Genomic DNA, 22,989 nt, shown 5'->3' with positions numbered 1-22,989 from the left:
TTCCCTACATTTAGAATATCCTGAGATACTAAATTTAAAATGATGTACTAGGAGAGTTGTATGAAAACAACAGCATCTGTGAGACATACCAGATGAAAACCTATCTGGAGAAGTTATGGAAGTATAGTTAATTTTATCAGAGCTGTGACTTGTATAGAGATTTACCCAACCTCCAGAAAATTACTCAAAAAATTAAGAATACAGAAATACAAAGAATCTACAGTATACCACATTTAAAAAGTAGTTGTATGGAATAAATTAGTCAAAAGAATATTATTTTCTAATTTAACTTCCATTTGTTAGTGAGGGATCCTCTGCTTCCCCAGTGCCTGTATCTGGCAGTAGCATAACCTTATACTGTAGAAAATAGGGGCTACTTCAATGTCCTCCATTCTTGGTCTCTGAATCTTGTTGGTATCCACATTTAGAGTGTAACTGTACTCTTTAACACAAAGGAAAGGCAAGCCTATGGCACAAATTAAAGCAGTAAGTAAAGAAATGTATCTTAAATTGCCTTTGTAGTTTGAGCACACTAGTGGTGTATGTGGGGACATGATCAGGCCACATAAAACAGGAAAGCAAGATGGCTGCAAGGCCTTCTCATTCCTCAGGACTCAGAAAGAAACGGATTCCTCTGGACTGGGTGACTTTAAGTTCATTTCTATCCTCATAATTTATATCAGGTCCGAATAAAGCAGGACCAGGATATTATACTATGTCCATGAATTCACTTTTAATGGCATTGTCTGTTGCAGTTCATTCTGACTCCTGCATTATCTAATCTGAATTGCCTTAGCACACAGAAACACACGTCAGAACCGGGGTACTCCTGCATTAGGTGCAGTCCATGGAGGATGCAGAGAATCTCAACTCTCTTTGGTAACATTTGACAGCAGAAAGAAGAGGGATAAACTCAAGTCTCTTCCCTCTTTTTTTCCCTTTTCTTACACAAAGCCATTAATATTGAAGACTTTTTCCTCTGAGGAGAGAAGCTCACCACAGAATGACCTCCATTTAGAAGATATAGAATACTTTTTCTTGCAATCCTGTTTCTTGCATATCTAACAGTTATGCTGGAACAGATCGTGCCTCTAGCAGCCCTTTGAGAATGTTTCTGGGAACCCAGTTGCCCAGGGGGCGAAGTGGATACAAAAGTATCGGAAGATTAGCAAAGTAATTTAAGAGCACAGCTGGTGAGGGAAGAGGATGTATGTGACAAAACAGAAGACTGCAGATTCACTTTTCAGTGGGACAGGACTCTTGAGAAGCTCATTAAAATAAACCCCAGTACACACCTCTGTTCTGTGTTTTGAACACAGTGCCAGTACCTAAACTGGTCCCAAGCAAAGGTGTTGCTTGGGTCTGTATGACAGATTAGGGCTGTCCCCATGCTTGGGAACAGCCACGAGACCAGCATTGGGGCTGTACTGGCAGAGTGGTTGCTGGGTAATCTCAGTGTGGGAGGAGGACACCAGCAGGAGCGATGCTGATGCTCACATCACCAGGTGACTCAGACGCACCCATGCACCCAACCCAGCCTCATTCAACAAAATGCAGAGTGCCATTGAGGAGCACTTGCATCACAGCCCTGAGAGCAAGTGTAGCTCTCAGCCCTGCTGTCACGCTGCTCTGTGTCTGTGGCCTGGGAATGGATACAGACAGTGTCAGCAGTACTGGTCATCTGTTGAATTTCTCCTGCTCTCCTTCCGGTTCTCTCTCCTCTGCATTCTGGAAGCCTACCTGATACACCACATCTTGACTTGTCACCCTTTCTCTTCCCTTGCAATTCTTCGTAGAACTTATATTTTCTGCTTGAGGGTGTTTTCTCTCCCACTCCCTCTCTGTATAGGGGTAATTAATTGCTTCTTCTTCATGGTGGATTCTTCCTTCCTTCAGGTACATGCACACCCCCCTCCCTCTAACACCCCCTTTGTTTTTCTCTCATCAAGAACCATCAACACATCCTGCTATTTTTCACCCTTCTGCAAAAAGGAGGGGGGTTTGGAAAATGGTGCAGGGGGATTTTATTACAGCACAGCAGTTACTCATTTTGTCTCTTTCCTTCCCTGCTGCCCATCTTCGGAGATGCAGAAAATGAAGAGCAAGCAGAGCTGATGCTGCAGCAACAGCAGCGTAGGGAAGGGAAAGGGAGTCACAGTTGCCTACCCAGATGCCACAGTGATAGCAGTAGGTACTTTTATAAATGTATGTAATAAACAGTTGCCACAGCAGCCAGAGGAATACATTTCTACAAAACAAAAACAATGAGATAGCAGTGAGCACTGAGACTGCCTCTGGCAATGGGCACAGTTGTACGGTTAATAGCACCTCTGCTATGAATAAAATTAGCAGGCTTAGTCTCCAAGAAGTAAAATCAAAGAACAATTAAAGAAAAAAAAACCCCAACTCTTCAGAATTAGAGATAAGTGCTTAGTTCAGCTACAATATTGATGACATGAACTATCAAAAAGAAATAAATGCTCCCCAAATTTGTACCTTTGGAATGAATAACCCTTTCTCAATTTCTTTTTTTAATTTTTCCCAAAAATCTCCTGAAAATACCTAAAACTTTTTTTGTTTTGTTTTGTTTAATTTATCCTTATCTCAATTCCTTCATCTAGATGGTGCATAAAGTGCCAAATACTGGAAGATGCTCATGCTTCTTACTTGTTAACCAAAGTTAAAAATTTTTCAGCATTAAATATGAGGCCCAAGAAATCTGAATTACTCTAAGAAAATTAGCAATATATATGCACACTTAAAGAGTTGTTCACTTTAACTGGACATTATGTGCACTGAAAAAGCATCAGTTTTTTCGGTAACACTAAAATTTGAGTCTATGCTAGATTTTGGTCACTCTGCAATGTTACTGGGAAATTATGTCCTATGTATGCTGGAATATCAACATAATTAGATTAAGCATGATTTTTGGGTTGGTATCTTTCATTAGACTTAATTATTCATAATGGAAACAGAGGGTGAAGTGACTGGGCCACTTGTTACTCAGAAAGGCTTTGGCAGAATGAAGAACTTCAGATAAAACCCTTACACCACTTAGTTTCCATTACAGCAGGAGAATTCAACTGAAATATCTGGATCAGACTTTCTTCTAGTTCTTCCAGTTTTCTGATTGAGACCATCTTTCCATAAGAAACTTAAAAAAAAAAAAGTACTTTAGGCAAGCAATAAGAGGAGGATATTAAGACATTTCAGTAACTTATGCTGAAATTCCTTCAAAGTGGTAATATCCTACTTTCATCAAGTGCTTTTTATTGAAAGCAGTTACCATTTTCTTCTGCACTTTGGAACCAATATGTTTGTGGTAAATGTGACTGGAACAACATTTAAGGAAACTGATCCCTGTCAAAGAAGCAGTAACTTATTACAGGATAACACAAGATATTGCTTCTTATGCTTACTGAGAGTGACTGAATTCAGTAGGGTACGACATTTTTTCTCTAGTTTTAGCAAGGTGTTTCTAGAGGTCTATTTATTACCCAAAGTGATATGCATTTTAACTCTGGGGCTTCCAGCCATTTTCTAGCAGCAAACACACAGCACACCAGGTCAGTGTGCTAAAAGTGAGTCAAATATTTTTTTTTTTCCTTGTGATTTAACTTCCTCTGCCCTCCTGTCACTGGAGCCACTAAAAATCATTGGCTGAAGTTGTGCTGTGTTTAAAATGAGTAAGTTTCAGCCACAGTAAAAATATCAAATAGATTAAGATTTAAGCAAATAGCACTGAGTTGATTTATTACTCACTTCTAAATAATACTACAAAAAAATATTAAAAGTATCGTAGGACTTTAGCAGACTGGTATTATTCAAAGAGTACTCTGATGCTTTTACTCTCTGAAGTCTGTCTTCAGAGTGTTCCTGAGACAGAAATCATCATGAAGAGAACTGCTTCTTAATGCACAAAACAGTTATTTATGTTATAGTATCTACTGCGATTTATTCATTGCAAACACCATTACACAGTGTATGATCACAGCATGCTGGGTATTCACAATGAGATTTTAAAAATGGCAATTTTGTTAAGTATTCTCTACTTTGTTCAGCTGAACAAAATTACATAAAACCCTTCACAGAAGGCTTTCCTTGTTCAGTGCAGGAAACAATCGTTTGCCTCCTATTACACATGGGCTTGACTCCCTTTTGCCGCATCTTTTGTTCCCTTTTCTTTAGAAGTAATACTACTAACTGTAGTTCCAACTCTTTTGTACCACCAGAAATGGACCGCGTAGTTTAAATAAGACAAAATATTTATCAGCCTGATTTGTCTCTAAGATAATTTATATCAAGCATGATTTATAGTAATTTTTAGCAAAAGAGGAAAACACAAGTAACTAGTAATGAAAAACACTGCCAAAAAAATGAACAGACTGTCCTGAGACCTTTTAATATGACCTCCAACCTTGCAACTTGCCAAGTGATATTATTTGCATGTAACTCCTAATTTGATTTTCGTTGAGGTTTGGTTTTTTTTCCAACTCCCCAGGATTGCAATTTATTTTTCAAAATGTAACTACTTTTTAATTTCACAACATTTCCCCTTACCCACAACAGCTGTAATTTACCATTCTATCATCTTTTCTAAGTTAGACAGAAAACATGGCACACAACAGTGAGGTGGCACCATATTTTTAAATTCTAATCTAATTTAAAAGGACAAGGTGACTGAGTGCAGACAGATAGCACAGAGACCCCATGGCAGACAGGAGATTTAAGAGGTGTAGTAGGGAAGAAAGCATTCCTTAAAACAGCATTTACTTTTTAGTTTCTGTGGAAACCTTAGGGGCAATGCAGGAGAGTGAGCTAGACAGGGCTAAAGCAGAACAGGTCAAACAGACTATAAAGACTTGTCATTGATGGTTGCAAATTACTGAAAGCTTTGGATTTGAAATCCATTTGACATGTTGTTTTGATCACTTATAAAAAATTGATTCTAAACTCCTGCTTTTCATTAGCAATGATGAACAATGAAAAAAAAATAATTACACAATGTATTAGAGGAACTTCACCTAACATCTTCTTCGCTTGCTGATGATGGACTAATGATTCCATGTATGAAATTTTTCTAAGTCTTACCCAGAAAAGATCTCTACAGTATTTTACTTTAAAAAATATTAAAGATATTCTGCAGCAGTCAGTCATTTCAGTAATTGAGAAGGATTTATACAGGATTATTTCTAATATATGTACACATACATTATCTGATTATTATGAATACTATAATCAAGGCAGTATAATTTTTGAATGACTGCATATTCTATGTTCCTCAGAAAGATGGTTTTCTATATAACCAGGAGTCACTGTCTCTTTCCCCTACTGGGAAATGAGTTCTCTGTCTATAAAGTTGCTTGATTTGCTCAAGACTGTCACCACTAATAATCCCACCTAAAGGCAGTTGTTTATATAGGAACCTGGAAATTTTGAAACCTTATGCATCAAGACTAATTTTGTAGCTTTTTTTTTTCTGGAGGGGCCCAATTCTATGATTTCTTTTGTGACTTTTTAAAGACTTTAGTTTCTATGCATGAGCTGGTTGTAAAACTGTCCCAAAATATTAATGAGGGAAAGCAATGAGAGGAAAATGTAAAGAAGTTAGTATTTACAGAGAGAGATACCTCTAACATACAATACAGCTGTGTAACCAACAAATCTGTTCTTTTGTCCGTCCTGTAAAGAGGGGAACAGGCTTGAATACGGTGGATTCTCCTTCTCACATGCTTCCACATGAAACGCTTGCTTGCACAAGGACACAACTCTGTATTATGGCACAGATTAACTGACATGATGTTAAACACATTATAAAACAAGTCATTTCCTCCTGAGTAAATAAGCCTATAAAGCCAACAGGCACAGAAAAAAGGAAATTTGATTCTGAAATCCATATACTTCAAAAGCAGATTCCTTTTATTTAGTCAATTTAGTAAAGAGGCTGTCCTATTTCTCCAGATCTCTGGTGAACAGAAGAAAACACACTTTGAAATTACTGGCAAACGGCCACATTTTCACAGTGTTACTTCTTAATTTGAAATTATTCCTTTCAAATATGGAGACCAGCCATAGGTCCAAGGTAAAAGGAACCTTAAAATGTCTGAAATTCTGATTGAAACAGATTGCCTCCACTGTGGGGCACATTCTGAATTAACAGAAAAAACACCATTTAGAGGCAATTTTCTTTTTGGTATCTGTGAGGATGGAGCAATTTACACCACTTGACTGACTAGTGAAAATAAACAGGGGTCTGGCAGATCCTTGGGGCATGTTTATGTGACACTAGGACCTGGTAATGTGGCTTCTCCTACTTCATGAGAATAGCATTAAGACTTTTTAACAGACACCTTCCCTGGGTTGGGGGAGTTATGTGGATCCATGACATGATGAACAGAAAATAAAATATAGAGGATTTTGTCCTTTTTCTATCAGGATAATTTTCTCCTAGGATCTTTCTGGAAAGTCTTTGGGGCTGAGGTTAGGAAGAGGCTTGCATAGGACCGAGCTTTCTGTGCTGAAGTTGCTGGATATCCTCTCAAAGTCAGATCTGGAGTTACCAAGTAAATTTGCTAAAAAAGTCCAAGAAACTGGGTACACCACAGACATCACTATGAGATGATGTCATTCCAATGTGTTTTTCAGTAAAAGTGAGTTTATCTGGGACAACTGAGACTACATTCTTCTCAGTGCACAGATCTTCACTGTGCTCCCAGGGTCAGGACTTCTGATTAGAAAACTCTTCCCTATAAATGGCCTAGTTTGATCCCTTGATTTATTGAAAAACAGGATGGAAAGATGGGAACTGGTCCCAGGAAGGACGATAGAAAAATTGGCTCAAGAAAAGAAGGATGCTTGTTTGTAATTTGAAAGCTGTAATGAAAGCATATGACTGGAAGGAGAAGTCCTCAGCCTGTGTTCTTAGGATGAGAAGGCAAACAACTGGTGTGCAGGCACCTGCTTGTGGAAGCAGTCTTCACCTTAGAGCTGGAGCTGGGGAACTCAGAGCTCCGTAAAATCCCTCTCAAGGTTTCAAGTAACACTTCCACTGCTGAAAGACTCACACATGGTCTACTCTAGAAATTACGCCTCGTCTAATGAAGAATCAACATTTCTACTGAGTAAGGAAGAACCAGCACTCTAATATGTAAATCATAATCAATGACTCTGTCATAGAAGAATTAAACTTCACATACATAAGACCTGTTTTTTATTTTTTTTTGTAACCATAGCATATGTTCCCTACATCAAGATATAATATCAACGACAGTTGAAATTGCAATTATAATTTCCTTGGCAACGACAACTTGGAATCCTTACTCACACAGATGTTTTTTTGTATGATGAAAATCACATTTGTGTTTTCTTTCCCATTTTCAGTTCCAGCTCATCTACTTGGTTCAGCTGCTGGTGATACCTTCTCTCATCATTGTTTATTCACTGGTAAGATGACTGGTTGCGTGCATTAAGTGACAAATGAGCAGTCTTTTGAGTCAGAGCTACCACCACAAGGAGAACCATGAAACACTACAGTAGTCATGCTGAAATCTGCAATGCAAAAATAACTTGTAACTTAGCCTAAGAACACTAGAATTATATTACTTACCTTTATCATGTGTTATTGCATATCTTTATTACCCTAATCATGACTGATTAAGTTTTGTGTATACAAAGCAAGTAGGTGGAGCAAATGGCTATGAGCTATAGAAATGTTCATCTGGTCTCTGGTTCAGTGCTAGCCTAGATGGCTTCTGTCCAAATTGTTCATACTTGGAGGCTCTTTGAGGTCTGCATCTAATGGAGAGGACTTGTAAAAAAATTTCCTAATGGACAAATGTCCCAAGTCATAAGAATATCATTGGTGATTGCAGCCGTGCTGGCAACTTTGACTGGATGGAGGAGGAAATACTCTTTGTCTACATGTGCTAGCTCTTGGTTGAGGCCCTGAGAATGCTCTGGAAACACATGCCAGACGGCTGCCTGTCTTTACTGGTTATTCACAGGTTAATTAGGAAGCTATCTGTACTAACTGCTGCCACAGTCAGTTGGGTACTCTTCACAAACATCGCATTGGGTGGAGTGGTTATAACAGGAAAGTGTCCTGCTTTTTTTCCTAACACAGAGGGAAGGTATGGTGGAGATATTTCAAGTTGTATTACTATTTAAATAACTTGGATATGATCAAAATCAGTAATGGTTCACCTGTATTGCTTGTGACAATTTAGCAGAAATCTAGCTGCCCGAGAAAGATTTAGATTTACCACTTTGTGTATTAAGAGGAAAAAGTGTTCCTCTGTCAAATCATATTGGATCACAACAGTGTGCATATGTATTCGTGTCACAATTTCTGCACTTTTACTGGTTTTGATGCCTTCAAAATAATCTTTTTTAAAATTAATGTACTTGCCAATTGTATATTCTGGAAGGGACAGCAGCTGTTTCCTCACAACGGTACACATAGCCTTTTGAAGAAAATTTTGTTTATTAATGGTAATCTGTTTTTCATAGCTTCACAATTTCTTAGATAATAGAGTAAAACAATTTTCCTTTCATGTTCTCTGCATACTGAAAAGACAGATGCAATTGCAAGAGACTGCTTATGCTGAGGGCAAAACTTAGTACTGCTTAATGTGACTTAATGACTAAAAAATGTATATCATTTATAGATGACATCTACTACTCAGCAAAGATATTATTATGGTCAATGAATATTCTTCCCTGCCAGTTAGTAAAAAAGATTTGGAATTAAATCTGTTTTTATTTTACTTGTTCAAGTAGGCACATTGAAAGCAACCATGCTAATCATATGAGTAACACAAGTGGGATTTAGTCCTTGCTCTTCATCTTTTTCTAGACAGAAGCTCACGTGTAGCAGTGCATATTTTAATTGGAAACACAAAACTGAGAGAAAAAGAGAAAAAAAAAATAATCAGGACTAAAGAAAGGCTATTTTACAGCTACATAGACATGTAAACATCGCCAGGAACTTTGCTTAATAAGGCCAGCTACTTTCAGCTATCACTTCACGGCCCATGACAATCTCTGCATGAAAGCATTTCTTTCTCCCCCAGGCAACACTATCAAGTTAGTGCAGTTCCCTCGAAATACATAAACGCTGTATTTAAAGCTAAATGTATAGCATATGGAGGACTGGAGCTGTGCTCTGGAGAACAGCCTTCTCATCCACCTGACGGCACTCAGCCACGCCAACAAACGTCCCTATGAAATGTGGCAAATGACAGGGAAAATGTTAGAACACAGGACCTGGGGGTTTTAACTCATGTCAAGAGACACTCATGTAATAGATACCGCAGGGTCCTCAGCTGATCTTGGATTACCCTGAGACATGATGTACACAATCAAGTAGTCAGCTTAGCAGTGTTTAATGCATGAGCTCTGTTTCCCTTATGGGACACATCACTTGGCTATCCCTAAAGATAGCCAAATGGTTTACACGTTTCTCTACCAAAGCAGGTATATCCAACCCCAACGCAAAAAGGCAGACTGTGAGTGGCAGTCAGCTTTCCCAGGGAGCGAAGGCTCGATCTAGCGCACTTGAGCTGAGCCGGTGCTCAGCGATGCCAGTGATAAACTCCCACCGACTTCAGCACGTCGAAATGCATGAAGAAGTGCACTTACAAGCCACTTGTAAGAACATAAAATGTGCACGTGGTTGTGCTTGCCATTTCAAAATCTCCTGTTTTTAGTGAGCCCTGCTTGTCTTGCTTCTGCAATTGTACATTCAAATTTATGTTGACCCACTTTGAATTGTTTTCACTTTACCATGTGGGGGAATATATTCTAAAACTGCATCCTCAGATGATCAACGCCCACCGCCCCAAACCTTCCAAAACCAACAATCAGTGGATGGTGGTCCAGTCCCTGCAACTAACAACCTTTGATCAAGGTTGTTCTGTTACATCAATATTTCAGAATGACACAAAAATATGAACAAGACTTGTTGGTGACTTACATTCCTATCAGTTCTGCAGGAGTATGAGATTGTACAGAATAATTTAAATGCCACTCTCTGACATTCAGAACTGAAAGATAAGTTATCGTCTGAAATAGAGAGTGCAGTAATTTGGGAAGTCTATTAACTTGTTTGACAAAACTGTATTTATTACACTGTTGGCATACATTCCTTCATAAGCCAATGTCATCTATTTAAAGAATATTTCTATTATCATTTGCATTTTAAGCTTATTTTCAAGTAATTTTATCACTAATAGGGATTATTGTCGGGTCAAGGACTCAAATCTTACTATAATTTAAAACAATTGTAACACTTTTACATTAATATTTTCTCTGCAGAAGTAAAAGGTTAAACTGAGTAGCACTAGACAGGAGAAAATGAATTGAGAAACTGAAAGAAAGATAACCAGTCCGGCTTCAAGGTTAACTTTCTGTTATTTATTGCAGTCTGGGTTTTGCCTTTTTGGTTTTGTTTTGTTTTGTTTTTAACTTCCAACAGTAAGCCAGTCCAGTATCCTGGCTTGGTGCACAGAAACTACACAAATAGAAATAATGGCTAAACATCACACCCCCTCTCAGAAACCCACTCCCTCCTAAAAAGCCTGGAGCAAAGAAATGCCCTTTTTGTTGAAAATCAGGAAACCAAAATGCTGGCACACTGACAGGTAAAGTAAATTTATCTTCCTCAAAAACATGATTGTGTGAATAAGTGGAGTTCACAAATGTGCATGGCCAGCTGCCTCCTTGGATGTGACCATAAATACTGCATTTAAATACAGAATCATAATATTTACAAACAGAAATTGCACACAGCCTGTCTTTCAAAACCTGTCTGCCATTGTCCAGAGGTTTTTGTGGTAAACAAACCAGCATAAACAGTGGCAAGTAAATATTGTTTAAAAATAATATATTTTTTTTCTGCAAATGAAGGAGTATTAGCAACATCAACAGCTACTACTCTTATCTTGACACTGCTGTCTTATTTTATTGCTCTTTAATTTTAGAAAACCAATACATATATTTTACTTCAAAAAACTTTTTTTCACTTTGCAAGCTTTGGCCAAGTTATCTAAAAAATTGTAACACTCAGAAACCCATACATCTTATTGTATAAATAATTCCCTGTCTGAACTTTCATGTATTTCTAAAAAACGACAGGAGAGATTTAGTGCATGTTAGATGGTAGACGGCACTGCCACAAATGCAATTTCTATTTATGGTTATCAATTTAGGCAAATCGTGATTTCACAACATTAATTAAAAGTTTTGTATTGACATATCTCTTGCCCCAAAAAGCAGATACTTTTAAAATCCCTTTTCATCTCTGTTTCCTTATTATAGCCACAAGTATTTTTCATTGGTAGGCTATAAAACACTACAGTTATTCATTACCTATGGCATTGGCATACTTATTATAGCTACCTAGTGTACATTTCAATAGCCAAATACATTTCTCAGTTTAATATGCTACTAATGAATCAGATAAATTTCAAGTGGTTTGAGGCTTCAGCTGACACTTTAACTTATTACCCTAGTAACTGCATCATGGGCAGAAATGGTCTTGTATCTCTATTCCTTGTTCAAGTGGTTGCAGTGAAACTCACCAAAATATTCTTGCTCTGCGGTCTATAATTATTTCCAAATTTCAAAAAATATATTTACATACCCATTGATATCATGAGGGGAGTGGAGGGATGTTCTGGTATGCTAGCCACTGCAGATGCCCCAAAAGAGACATCCAAAAAATGCATATTCAAATATACATCCAATTTTCTATTTTTGTTTTTTTTTTTAGCATTTTAATCAAAAGACTTCCCTTTGTTAAAGTCCTTCACTCCAGACTTCCTCATCAGAGACTGACTGAGAACCAGAAACTCCTGACCGGGGAGTGGAGGCCAGCAGCCATTCCCTTGCCAAATAGATTTTCAGACCCTCTGACAACTCGTGCTTAAGATATTCTTCATTCATTCAATAATATACCGACACACAGAAGGAAAAATGAACAATTCAGAGCCATGCCTAGTCTTTTTCTGTGGGCTTCCCATCACTGCTGAGCAGAAGATCTGGACTCTAGGTGTTAGGGAGTAGTTTTCTAAAGTTACTTGTCTGTAGTGACACGTAGCACAGCTTGCAGTCATTGGTCTACAATATTTAAAACTTAATAACATGTTGCTACAAATACTTTCTACTGGGTGACGCCAACGAAAATATTCACAGTACTGTAAGTCATTAAATACCTTCAGGTCTTTCAAAATGTTAGGACCAAGTACCAAAAATACATATGGATGTGAACAACAATGTTTTGTCTCCACAAAGGTACTTGAGGACACGAGCTTTTCAGGAGTCACACTTCCCAGATGCAGCTTGCTGGTTTTGACAGCAAAGTGAAAAGTCACATTACTGGAATTGCAATCCATTTCTTTTATAGTGTTATTTTTCAGCCAGTACATTACCAGGAGGCACTAATAAGCAAGGCCCATTAGTTCTGTTGTGAAATTAATAAACTCAATTATCCAAGCATGGAATATTTCAGAACAAGTCCTAAGCATTTCGTGTTGGATTTTCAAGAGGGTGTTGTTGCTTTCTGTGAGTATAGAGCATGAGATCAGTACCCACAGCAGGCACAGAATACAAGGCTTGTTACCATCTCAGGTGAATGCTACAATCAGGTTTTCATCTCTTCAGCAAGAGTTCAAAACCATGATGTCTTGTGTTGAGCATCTGCATCTGCTGCACCACACAAGTGTAGAGCTTGAGGTGAAGGGACCTAACCTCTTCACCAAATCTTGGCTGGCTGCTGCAATTGGACGGATTTAACTACAGAAATAGGTTCAGCCTCACTGCAATGTATCTGGCAGTGAGAGGAGAATGAGAAAAGAGGTTTTGGTACCTCTGGTGAGTAGAATACTTCAGCCCATATTCAGTCAGATTCACTGATTGTAAGGAATCTATTTACTCTGAACTGGACGAGCAAAATCTCTGGCAGGGGGTAGAATAAACAGTGTTTAGAATGGAACCATTTATAATGTGCTTTATTTGGCAATTTTCGTTTAATGAATAATATAACATCTTTCATATGAGGATTCTGCTGCTGTGTGATTTTTTGTCCCTGTATAAAGAGAGACGAAAACTGATGCAGAGAACAAATTCTCTTAATAATAGAACTTAGAATAATACATCTATTATCACAGGGATCACACCTGACTCCTATAACTACTTGAATACAACCAGAGCTAGAAAGCAATCTAAAACACCAACAGACTTAAATCAATATCTTTGCTTCAGAACAGATGGCAATATAAAGTATGAATTAAGAGTAACTATAAATAAATTAAAGAAAAAAACTTCTCTTGAATAGTAGAAGACTGTTTTAAAAACTGGGTTTACACTTAAAACATTTCTTCTGCATGAAGCTATGGCCAGGAAGTTCCATCAACACAGAAGGAATTGTGTATGTTTTTTGTAGGCTACACAGTGGCTTGCAGACTAGACAGATTGTCAATGCCAAAATGTCACTGAGGCCATCTTTCAAAGGGCCTCAACTGAAGACAGCTTTAATTCTGTATCTTTTAAAAAAGCTTTTATGTGCTTTGTTCTTCTCTCTTAAATTGGGCACTACCTATCCCTCAAGGGTCTGTACTGGAACCAGTACTATTCAGTATCTTTATCAATGGCATAGACAGAGGGATTAAGTGCACCTGCAAGCCAGAAGACCAACTATCTCCTGGGTTGCATCAAAAGAAGTGTGGCAGGAGTGTGGTCAGCAGGCTGAGGGGAGGTGATTCTGACCCTCTACTCCTCTCTCCTGAGACCCCTCCTGGAGTACTGTGTCTAGCTCTGGGGTCCATAGTCTAGAGCAGGTCCAAAGGAGGGCCATGAAAATGATGAGAGGGCTGGAACATCTCTCCTATGAAGACAGGCTGAGAAAGTTGCTGTCGTTTGGCATGGAGAAGGCTCCAGGGAGTCCTTATTGTGACCTTTCAATACTTAGGGTCCTACAGGAAAGATGTAGAGAGATTTTTTTACCAGGGCCTGTAGTGACAGCAAAAGAGGCAATGGGTTTAAACTGAAAGAAGGCAGATGTAGATTGTAGACAACTGTATACAAGAAAGATTTTTTATTTATTTATTTATTTGTTTGTTTATTTTTATGAGTGTGATGAGACACTGGAAGAGGTTATTCAAAGAAGCTGTGGATCCCTCATCACTGGAAATGTTGAAGGTCAGGTCGGATGGGGATTTGAGCAACCTGACCTGGCGAAATATGTCCCTGTCCAGGTCCCCTAATCCAACGGTTGGACTAGGTGATCTTTATATATCCCTTCCAAACCAAACCGTTCTGTTTTTCTGTAATTCTATCATGCTGCTCTATATTAAAAAATAAACTGGACAATCATAGTGCATCATGCTCTGTGCGGATATTCACTCCAATAAACACCTACTTTTCATTGTTTCCCAGTGTATTTGTATCAGAATATATACCTATCAAGAGTTCACCAGTACCAACTGGAGCTGCTTGCACCAGAATGAAAAATCCTGTTTCTAAATGCCTGCATATGTAAAAAAATCTTTCATAAATTAATGGGCCAAAAATTGGCACGATACAATTCAGTGACTTCATTGAAGTTGTAGTAGCTTACTTAAGGATTAAATTTGGCTGAGTAAGATCATGAGGAAAATCAAGGAATGCAGAAATAATTTTTTGAAAACATCAAAGTGGGTTGTGTAAGACTCCAATGGAGTAGAAATGTAACTAGCAGGATAAAGATAATTACAGAAAACTTTCTATGGGTACCCAGACTGATATTGTCAGAATGCGATCTGTTGTAAAGAAGCACACATACACTACCTCAGAATAAAATAATATCTCACAGGTTCAATGCAAAAGACAATTCCCCCTTTAAGAGAGCCTTATGAAAGGCTTCCCCTCTTTGGAGAAAGCAACAGAATGGAAGGGAATGAAAAGTGCACGTAAAACCTCTGCATCTCTAAACATTATTCAAAGTCAGAAAATGAAAATGTTTCATTACAAGTTGAAGAAAAAGACAGCTGATCAAAATCAGTCAATTTACTTATTTATATCTCAGCAAACACCTTGGGTCTGTACTTTGCCAATCTGCAGAAAACAAAAGATTTTTCTGACCTCATAAATTGGCAAGACCTGGATTGTGTACCGATCTATTCAGCTGAGCAGATACTTGGCACCATTTTTCCTGGCTCTCACAGAACCAAATACACATACCATGAGGGTGATTGCTATGGAGTTTCTCAAAGTCAAGATGAAGAAGCCTCATTTAAGCAGCTGTTTTGTCACAGTGGTGTCATGTTGACTCTAGTCTAATTGCCTGATATAGCTGAAGATGGTGGCCACTTTATTATTGTTGCTATTCTGGAGTTCTGCACACAGCAGAGCTAAGGCACAGTGTGGCAGGACTTGCAAAAAAATTTGCAGCAACGTCATACTAAAAGGTTCCACCTTGTTAATGTTCTGAAGGTTTGATTCAGCTTCCCAGACACCACCACTAAAAAGTTTCAATGCAGCGTTGCATCAGCACAGAAGCATCTAAAAAGAACAACACGTCTAAACATACAGGAGCTGCTGAATTTGTCCTGGTAATACATGTGCACATTTGCATTAATCAGGAATAACTTGGTATGTGAATAGGAAGTAAAGTGTTTATTCATTATCCCAAATGAGCTTTTTCAGTGTCATATTCATTCACTCTTAGCTAAGTATACATGCTGGCAAGATCCATGTATGGATTGTATATTCAGACTAGACTGCAGACAGAATTTACTATTTTTTAAATTATGATACGTTTCTTAAAAATATGTATCTTGAAGTAAATGCTGTTAAAATTTTCATTCTGTATTTTAAAACTTGATCCTTCCTGCCATTTGAACTGGGCCTTTGAGAAACAGAACTGCCTCCTGTTCTATCTGTCATACTGTCATGCACATCCACTGATAGTGAGGCAAACTTATCGGACCTGTGGCCATGAAGGGAAAGCTTCTTCCACGTATTGTTTCTAAAACCAATACAACTATTTTGTACCTTCTATATATGTGTTTCTTCTGCAGAACAGATGTAAACTCAGACTCCTTTTCAGCTAAGTTTGTTTTCTGTATCCTGATGGTTTTCCTTAAATATCAGCATGGCCAATTGGCTCCACTGCATTAATGCAGCCTCTAGAGTGAGCAGGACTGGCCATCGAGCAGATGCTGTGACAGCTACCTTTTCAAGTAAAAATAAAAGGCTGTAAAAGAAGAAGCATGTGTTTTTATTTAAGATTTCACATTACCTCTTCAATGGTTTCTGCTTGCTGACAAGCAAACACATCACTGAGGCATCAGTGGCTAGAATTACCTATTTGCTGAAAGCGTGTATTTGCTGACTTAATGTGTTTAGCATTTGTCACATACACAGAGGAGTTGACAAATACAATCTTCTTGTCCCTACTTAATAATTTTCTGGAGTGAGAAGTGACTCAGTTCATTCTTCTTCTTTACTTTACTTGTTCCTAGTTATGGTAGTGTGCCAAAAAACAGCTCATGGCCATTTCCCTTCTTCAACATACAAAGTCAAAGTAAGTTTCCAGCTGGCAAATGAAATTCAATGTTGATTAGGAATGCAATATATTTGAAACCTTTGACCTTTAAAGCATGAAAAACTTGCATCTGAAATATGGTATGTTTGTCACATAACCATAAAGCCACATCAAATCAGGAACTGCAGTTGTTGGAGCTGATTAATGCTGACTTTGCACTTTAATGATTTTTGCATGTATGTGTTCACGGTCCTCACTCTGTGAAAGGAACACTGCCAAGTCTTCCCAAATACCTTCTACTTTTAAACCACTATCCTCTTGTGGAATTATGTTATATATATATTCCAATTATATTATGTTTAACTAAGACCTCAGATTTTACCTTCAAATTGACAAAGTATATCAAAGAAAACACCTGAGAGCTTGATACTGAAATACACTCTAAATCTTAGAAGTTTCATGCTATTGAAAATTGCTGCATCGAAAGTCATCAAACCCTGAACTTCTTCCATACTATTTGGAAACTCATACCCTGAAATACAAGTTCTAGAAAGAGAATGAAATTAATTTCTTGTGCTGATATAAACTGATTTTTGTGCTCAGACATTGTCTATCAAGTGTCTAATAATAAGAAGCACAAAACCCAAAACACTGAATATGAGAAACCTTTAGACAGGTATCACTTAAATTCAGCTCAATTCTTCATTCTACCTAAGTGTGGACCCAAACTCTATCTCTATGGAGGAAAGCTTATTCAGACTTTATGCTGCAGAGATTACTGAACCCAGGACTTTCTGCCTGGATCTAGGGGAAAAATAAAGGCATGGAAAAGGAGAAAGAGTTCAGGTATGCACAAGTTCTCCAGGCAAGTTCGAAGTACCAGTTCCTGGTAAATTGTATTATGTTTGGAACGTATTCTGGGTTTTATATTTTCCTTTTAGAGATTTCCAAATCCTGCTTTAACAAGACTGGAAAAAAATTTGTACTGATTCAAATAAAAATTAAGATCTTCACAAATACAGTTTTGTATTTTGTTTAGTTGACTGCACAAGCATACTTGCCAGTAGAGGGGGTATAGCTCAACTGTTTCTCTTCCTAGGAGCTGTCACAACTGAAGACAATATGAAGAAGTGGTAAACAGGAAAGCTGTTCAAATTTACATGCCTTTAGAAAGAGGAGCTGCAAGGGGAGAAAGGCTTCTGGAATACAAACGAAAAAAAAGCAGTTGGAAAATAAATATTAATTTCAAGCTTCTAGCAGTTTAATATAAGGCAACCAAAAGACAAAAAATAAATCATAAGTACCTTCAATTGATTTCAGACTGAAACCTCTCTAGGTATTTTAGCTTAACAGTGTACATATCCTGCTTATTTTGAATACAGAAATTTTGCATGTTAAGAATTCCAGGAACAAACTCAAGCACGGTGCAATTCAATGAGTTTCTGCATTACAGCAAAATAAGATGTTGATGTATTATTCTTGAGAAATGATGGATAAAAACCTTAATACCATTATGTGAGTCCAATCTAGTTGAACTGGAACTAGCTGTATGGCACTTTGCTATGTCTCCACTGGTAACAGCAAATTCTGGAGAGGAAACTTTCCTCCCCCAAAATGGAGTAAACCTCAAAGACAGAAGATGCATTTTTTATTTTACAGAATTCCAGGCTGCCATGAAAATAACAGAAACTAGCAAAAGGAAATTTTTCAGATTTCCAGAAATATGCTTCAAGAATGTTGACAAACATATGAGCAGTCACTAACAAGCACATTCAGGCTTAAACTACCAAACCAATCTCTCATTTAAGAGGGCCTGGGGTTTTGAGTAACTATATTAGACATTTTTATGTGAAGACCTCACAAATACCTTTGAGGCCAAGGTGTGGCTGCCCAGTACTTCCCAAATTAGCCTATTAGGTCATGATTCAAGAAAGCTCTTTAATAACTGCTTAATTACTAACCCAAATGCCTATCTGTTATTCTGACCTTCCAAGTCAGACTCTGGAAACAGCGGCACCCAACTCACGAACCCCTTTTTTGAGTGAGCTCCAGCCCAGGGAGTGGAGCATGCCTTGCAGAGCATGTCCAGAAGTAGGCCTGGTCAGTTCTGAATTCTGCAGGGGCTGTCTAGAACTTCAGAGACATACACATGTATTCTCAGACTCCAGCGGTGGTATAGTTTAAGATAAAATAACCTCCCACAATGTCTTAGAAAGTTTGCTCTAGACCAAAGCAATTAATGTTTAAAAAGTATAATACCCTGATGCCATATGACAAGCTATTCCTATACTGTCAAAGTGAAGTAAATTTAGTGTTGAGTCTTAACAGCTCATGGATTCAAATGGAGTTAAAGGGCTATAATAACAACAACATTAGCTCAGATGAGGCCTCTCAATTTGTATGAGTAAATCCAGTATTAGATAGGTAACCATGCATATCTACTCTATTCATGTAAATGGGGGGCTTATACATATCAGTTTTGTGTATGTAATACAGCCACCTATCAGGTAAAGGAACAACACGAAGTGTACCAATGCTGCTTAGTTCACTATCTCTCTGTTAATGATGTTCAAGGTAATCCCAAGATTACCTTGTTCTTCTTACAGACCACACGCACACGGATGATTGTCAGCTCCACTGATCCAAAACACTTAAAAATACTTTTGCCCAAAGGAGAGAGTTTCTGCCCAATGTACACTGTGCAACCATTACCCAGCTAAAGGCTTTTAAAACTCAAGCCTACTTTATCCTCAGAGAAACCAGAGGAAGAAAGAAAGAAAGAGACAAAGAAAGAGGAGACAGCTCTGCAGTAAAGAACAGAATTATTTATTTTCTTGCACTGGTGACCAGACACCAGTCCTGCCTAAGTGACTCTTACAATCCCCAGTTGCTCTATCATCTTTTTAATCTTTTGAAATTACAATACTCTTAGTCCTTCTCACCTCTAGTAAACTGCACATTGCAGCTCACATGCTACCAAGGAGAGGAAGAAAAACAAAGGCAGAAGGCTCCATTTGCCCAGCAAAAGGTCATATGATTTTCTGGACTTAAAATATATATCCATATTCAATTCTTTTCAAGTGCCAGGAGGCTAATTATATAATTAATGGAAGGTCTGACATTAAATGAGTTAATTTTTTTCTCCTCACTGTGGGTAACATCTAAATTTGAAATTTCCTCTCAAATCGTTAATTAATTTTTCTGATACAGACCGTAATTCTCCCAAGTGAGGGAAACTGAAGAGAGGAATGTTTAGAGCCCAGGAGTGCCTCTGCCTAACAAACTCCTGGGGTCAACACTGAACGAAGGAACATCTATCTCCTTTGTAACTAAAGCAATGGGGAGAATCGAGACTAGTTTGCTGCAAAATGTTACATGCTTTACATGGTAGTTTCTGGAAAAAGCTGGGGGTAATTTGTTCAAAGGATGTATTCTGGCTTTAAGATCCCTGTCTGTACTCACACCAATCTGGATTGAACTCTTGAGAGATCTGGGTTTGGTTCCTGACTGTCACAGGCTCCTCAGTCATCAAACAGGGCAGAAGAGTCAATTAATTTCACTATGTCTCATTTCCAGTTGTAACATGAAGATATAAAGGTCCTTTTTGGGGGGTAAGTGGGGGCAGAAAAAGAAGGAGAACAATCACTTAGGAAAATATTTAAGAATGAGTAACTGAAATCCTTCTTTAAAACCAAGTTTATACGCTTTCAGAAAAAAAAAAAAAGGTTAAGTCATTAAAGGAAATGAACGAAATCAGTATATATGTATTTCCCAGCAGATCTATCTGGTTTATTGAAAAAATATTTTTAGTTTAAAAAAAAATGAATGGCAAATTTCACTCACTTTTTTGCTCACGAAGGATTATCCACAAGTTCAAGGATTAAAAAAAATACATCTGCAATCTGGATTTAGATTTTGTCTCACACCCTGGCTGCAGTTTCCTGAATAATTTTACCTATTTACTGCTACCAAGAGCAGCAGCCCTGCCCTCCCTGTTGCCTGTGATCGTGTGCTCCAGCACCCTTGTTTGTGCTGGCATCAGTGCTTGGGCAGCTGTGCAGCTGGACTGAAAATTAATCTGACCATGGAAAAAAGAGTTTTGTTTTTTTTCAGTTGAAGTAGCTCCCTGAACTGACAAGCCCTGTGCTGACACAGAGAGGGGCAGCAATGAATGGCTGAAGGATAAAGCAGAGGGAGGGGCAACCTCTTTCAGTGACCCCAGGGATTTAAATAGGCTTAAATCCTTCATGAAACTACTTCCCCAGCCTTATCCCCACTGGCCAGAGGATCCTTTTATATCTTTGGTGGGGGAGAGCATCCTTGCACAGACAGAAGGCTAACAAGTTACTACTTCCCACAGATGCTGCCGGCGCATATGTAGGAAATGCAAAGCTATCCAAGACAATTTGGCCTGGAATAAAACAGAGGTAAGCAGCATTGCATTTATCATGGGACAGGCTCTGCCCATGGCCAGTCACCACCACAGCACTGCATGTGCCTGGCTTATTTTGGTAATACGCATTTTTACTTAGCAGAAAATATATGACAGCTGAATATTTTAAGTCCCCAAATAATGTTAAGGAAAGATTTCACTCACATGAATGCAGCAAAATGCATCATAAAACTGATTTAATTAGGAAAAAAAAATGTTTTCAGTCCATAGAAATTAATTTCTTCAGGGAAATATGGAACCATTTACAGCACACCTAACATTTTTTCCTTCTATGCCTCTTTGACAGAGTACTGATTTTAACACAAATACTAACATCATTAGGATAATCTCAGAGTTTATTTTGAAAAGACTTACTTTTCCTAAAATTAAATTTTGATAATAAATGTTTGGTCCTAGATAAAACTTCTGTTTCTCAGACTCTGGTAAGCGCTTAAAAAAAGGGTCTCTAATGACATTAGGTGAATATTCTTTGCAGATTTGTAAAATATTTTACAACAGAGCTGTTGTATAAAGTAGAGTGTCGTATCATTGCAAGTCAGAATGTAATTCAATAATATCCTCAACTTCAGTTTTTAATGATGTCTGCACCACATTGATACTAGAGTCTTGTGTTGATTACATTTCTAATACTCTTTTATAAGCAGCTTAAAAATAAGAGTAAGAAAAATAGCTTCATGCGATTTAAAATCACCCAACAACTGAAATGAATCTTCTGTGTAGTCATGCTTAAATTAAATAAACCCAGATCTTAGGAAAATTCTCTAATTATGCTTTAATTATTACCCCATCTTTAAAAAAGTACAGAAAGAAAAAAGCTTAACTTTATCAGGTGCCTCATCTTCCTTGTTATTACTTCGAATATGCAATGTTAAAAGACGTCGTATGTTAAAAGACACCAATAATGAGTTCTTCACTTATGCCAAGTGAGTCGATCATTTTCTTATGATGAAAGCTTTCCTCTGAGCAGTAACACTTACTTACATAGAAATATTCACGATCTTCTTCCCTGGTTAATTAAAAACACTCAGTTTGATTAAACACGAATCTGAACAATGTTTTCCATCCATATCCCCCCCCATTCCATTATAAATCAGTGCTCCTGAGTGAGCTGAGGCTCTTGTTTTAAGTACTGCCCCCACAGTAATTTTATTTATTTTAACACTTCTTAAAAAAATATTAATCTCAAAAGAAACACGAAGTCATGAAGTCTTTGCATGAAAGTCTAAAAGATATTTGCCTGCTTACTGTTTCTAACACTTTAATGAATGGCCACTTCCATAAAACCAAATAGATAACATTTTGTGCTGTTGCTGGACAGTCACATGGGCCAGTTGGTAATCAGAACAAAATTAGCTGACTCCCTCCACAACATGGGTGCTTTTCTTAGACTTCACATAGCAACTTGTCCTACGTCTCATGGACTCAAGGCAAGTTAGAGAAGCTGGTATGGACAGACAGCAAACCCTCACAAACCATCACACTTCCCTCGCACCTCCGGCGACCTCTAAATCGATGGTCTTCCGCTGCACTATCTCTGTGGCAGCCACCTCGGCTGCCTGGCAACTGTGGATGGACGCTAGTTTTCTCCTGGTGCTTGTGACTTTTCCCTTGACGCAATGTGGGGTCAGATGATGTCGGTGGCATGGAAGTCATGCTCCCAAACCCAGCAGCCCTGGGCTAGCAGGTGGTGACCAGCTCAGCTTCACCTCCTCCTCTTTTTTTCGCAGCCTCTGAATGGCTCGTGTCAGACAGTCATTTCTATAAAATGGGCTAGTTACCTGGCAGACCACAAGCAACTTTCCTGCCATTAAGGGTAACTGGAAGTCTAGAATATGCCCTAAAACACAGAAAACTAAAAGATATTAAATAACCCTCAAACCCTGCAACCTCTCTGCAGTATGAGTATTAGTATAGGGCAGAGGTGAACATGGTTGAATTAACATGCTTCCTACAGTTTTCCTATTTTTAGCATACAAATTCACCTGGTTAACTTCCTTAGCTGTAAAAAACCCCA

At 38.1% G+C, this 22,989-nt stretch overlaps 1 protein-coding gene across 1 annotated transcript in view; it reads right to left on the bottom strand.

Moving 5' to 3' along the window:
* The window catches only part of LOC103779965 (ubiquitin-conjugating enzyme E2 E2-like), a 64,354-nt gene extending 41,726 nt beyond the window's left edge, over positions 1-22,628 (bottom strand). Inside the window, exon 1 of the mRNA XM_008947611.1 lies at positions 22,468-22,628. Coding sequence (XP_008945859.1) covers positions 22,468-22,628 — 161 coding nt within the window. The remainder of the gene's footprint in view (positions 1-22,467) is intronic.
* Between the last annotated feature and the right edge of the window lie 361 nt (positions 22,629-22,989).

Source organism: Merops nubicus, unplaced genomic scaffold, assembly GCF_000691845.1.
Source record: "Merops nubicus isolate BGI_N331 unplaced genomic scaffold, ASM69184v1 scaffold6679, whole genome shotgun sequence".
Classification (NCBI taxonomy): domain Eukaryota; kingdom Metazoa; phylum Chordata; class Aves; order Coraciiformes; family Meropidae; genus Merops; species Merops nubicus.
The sequence above is the reverse complement of the archived record's forward strand: the minus strand, read 5'-3'. Positions and strand labels throughout refer to the sequence as shown.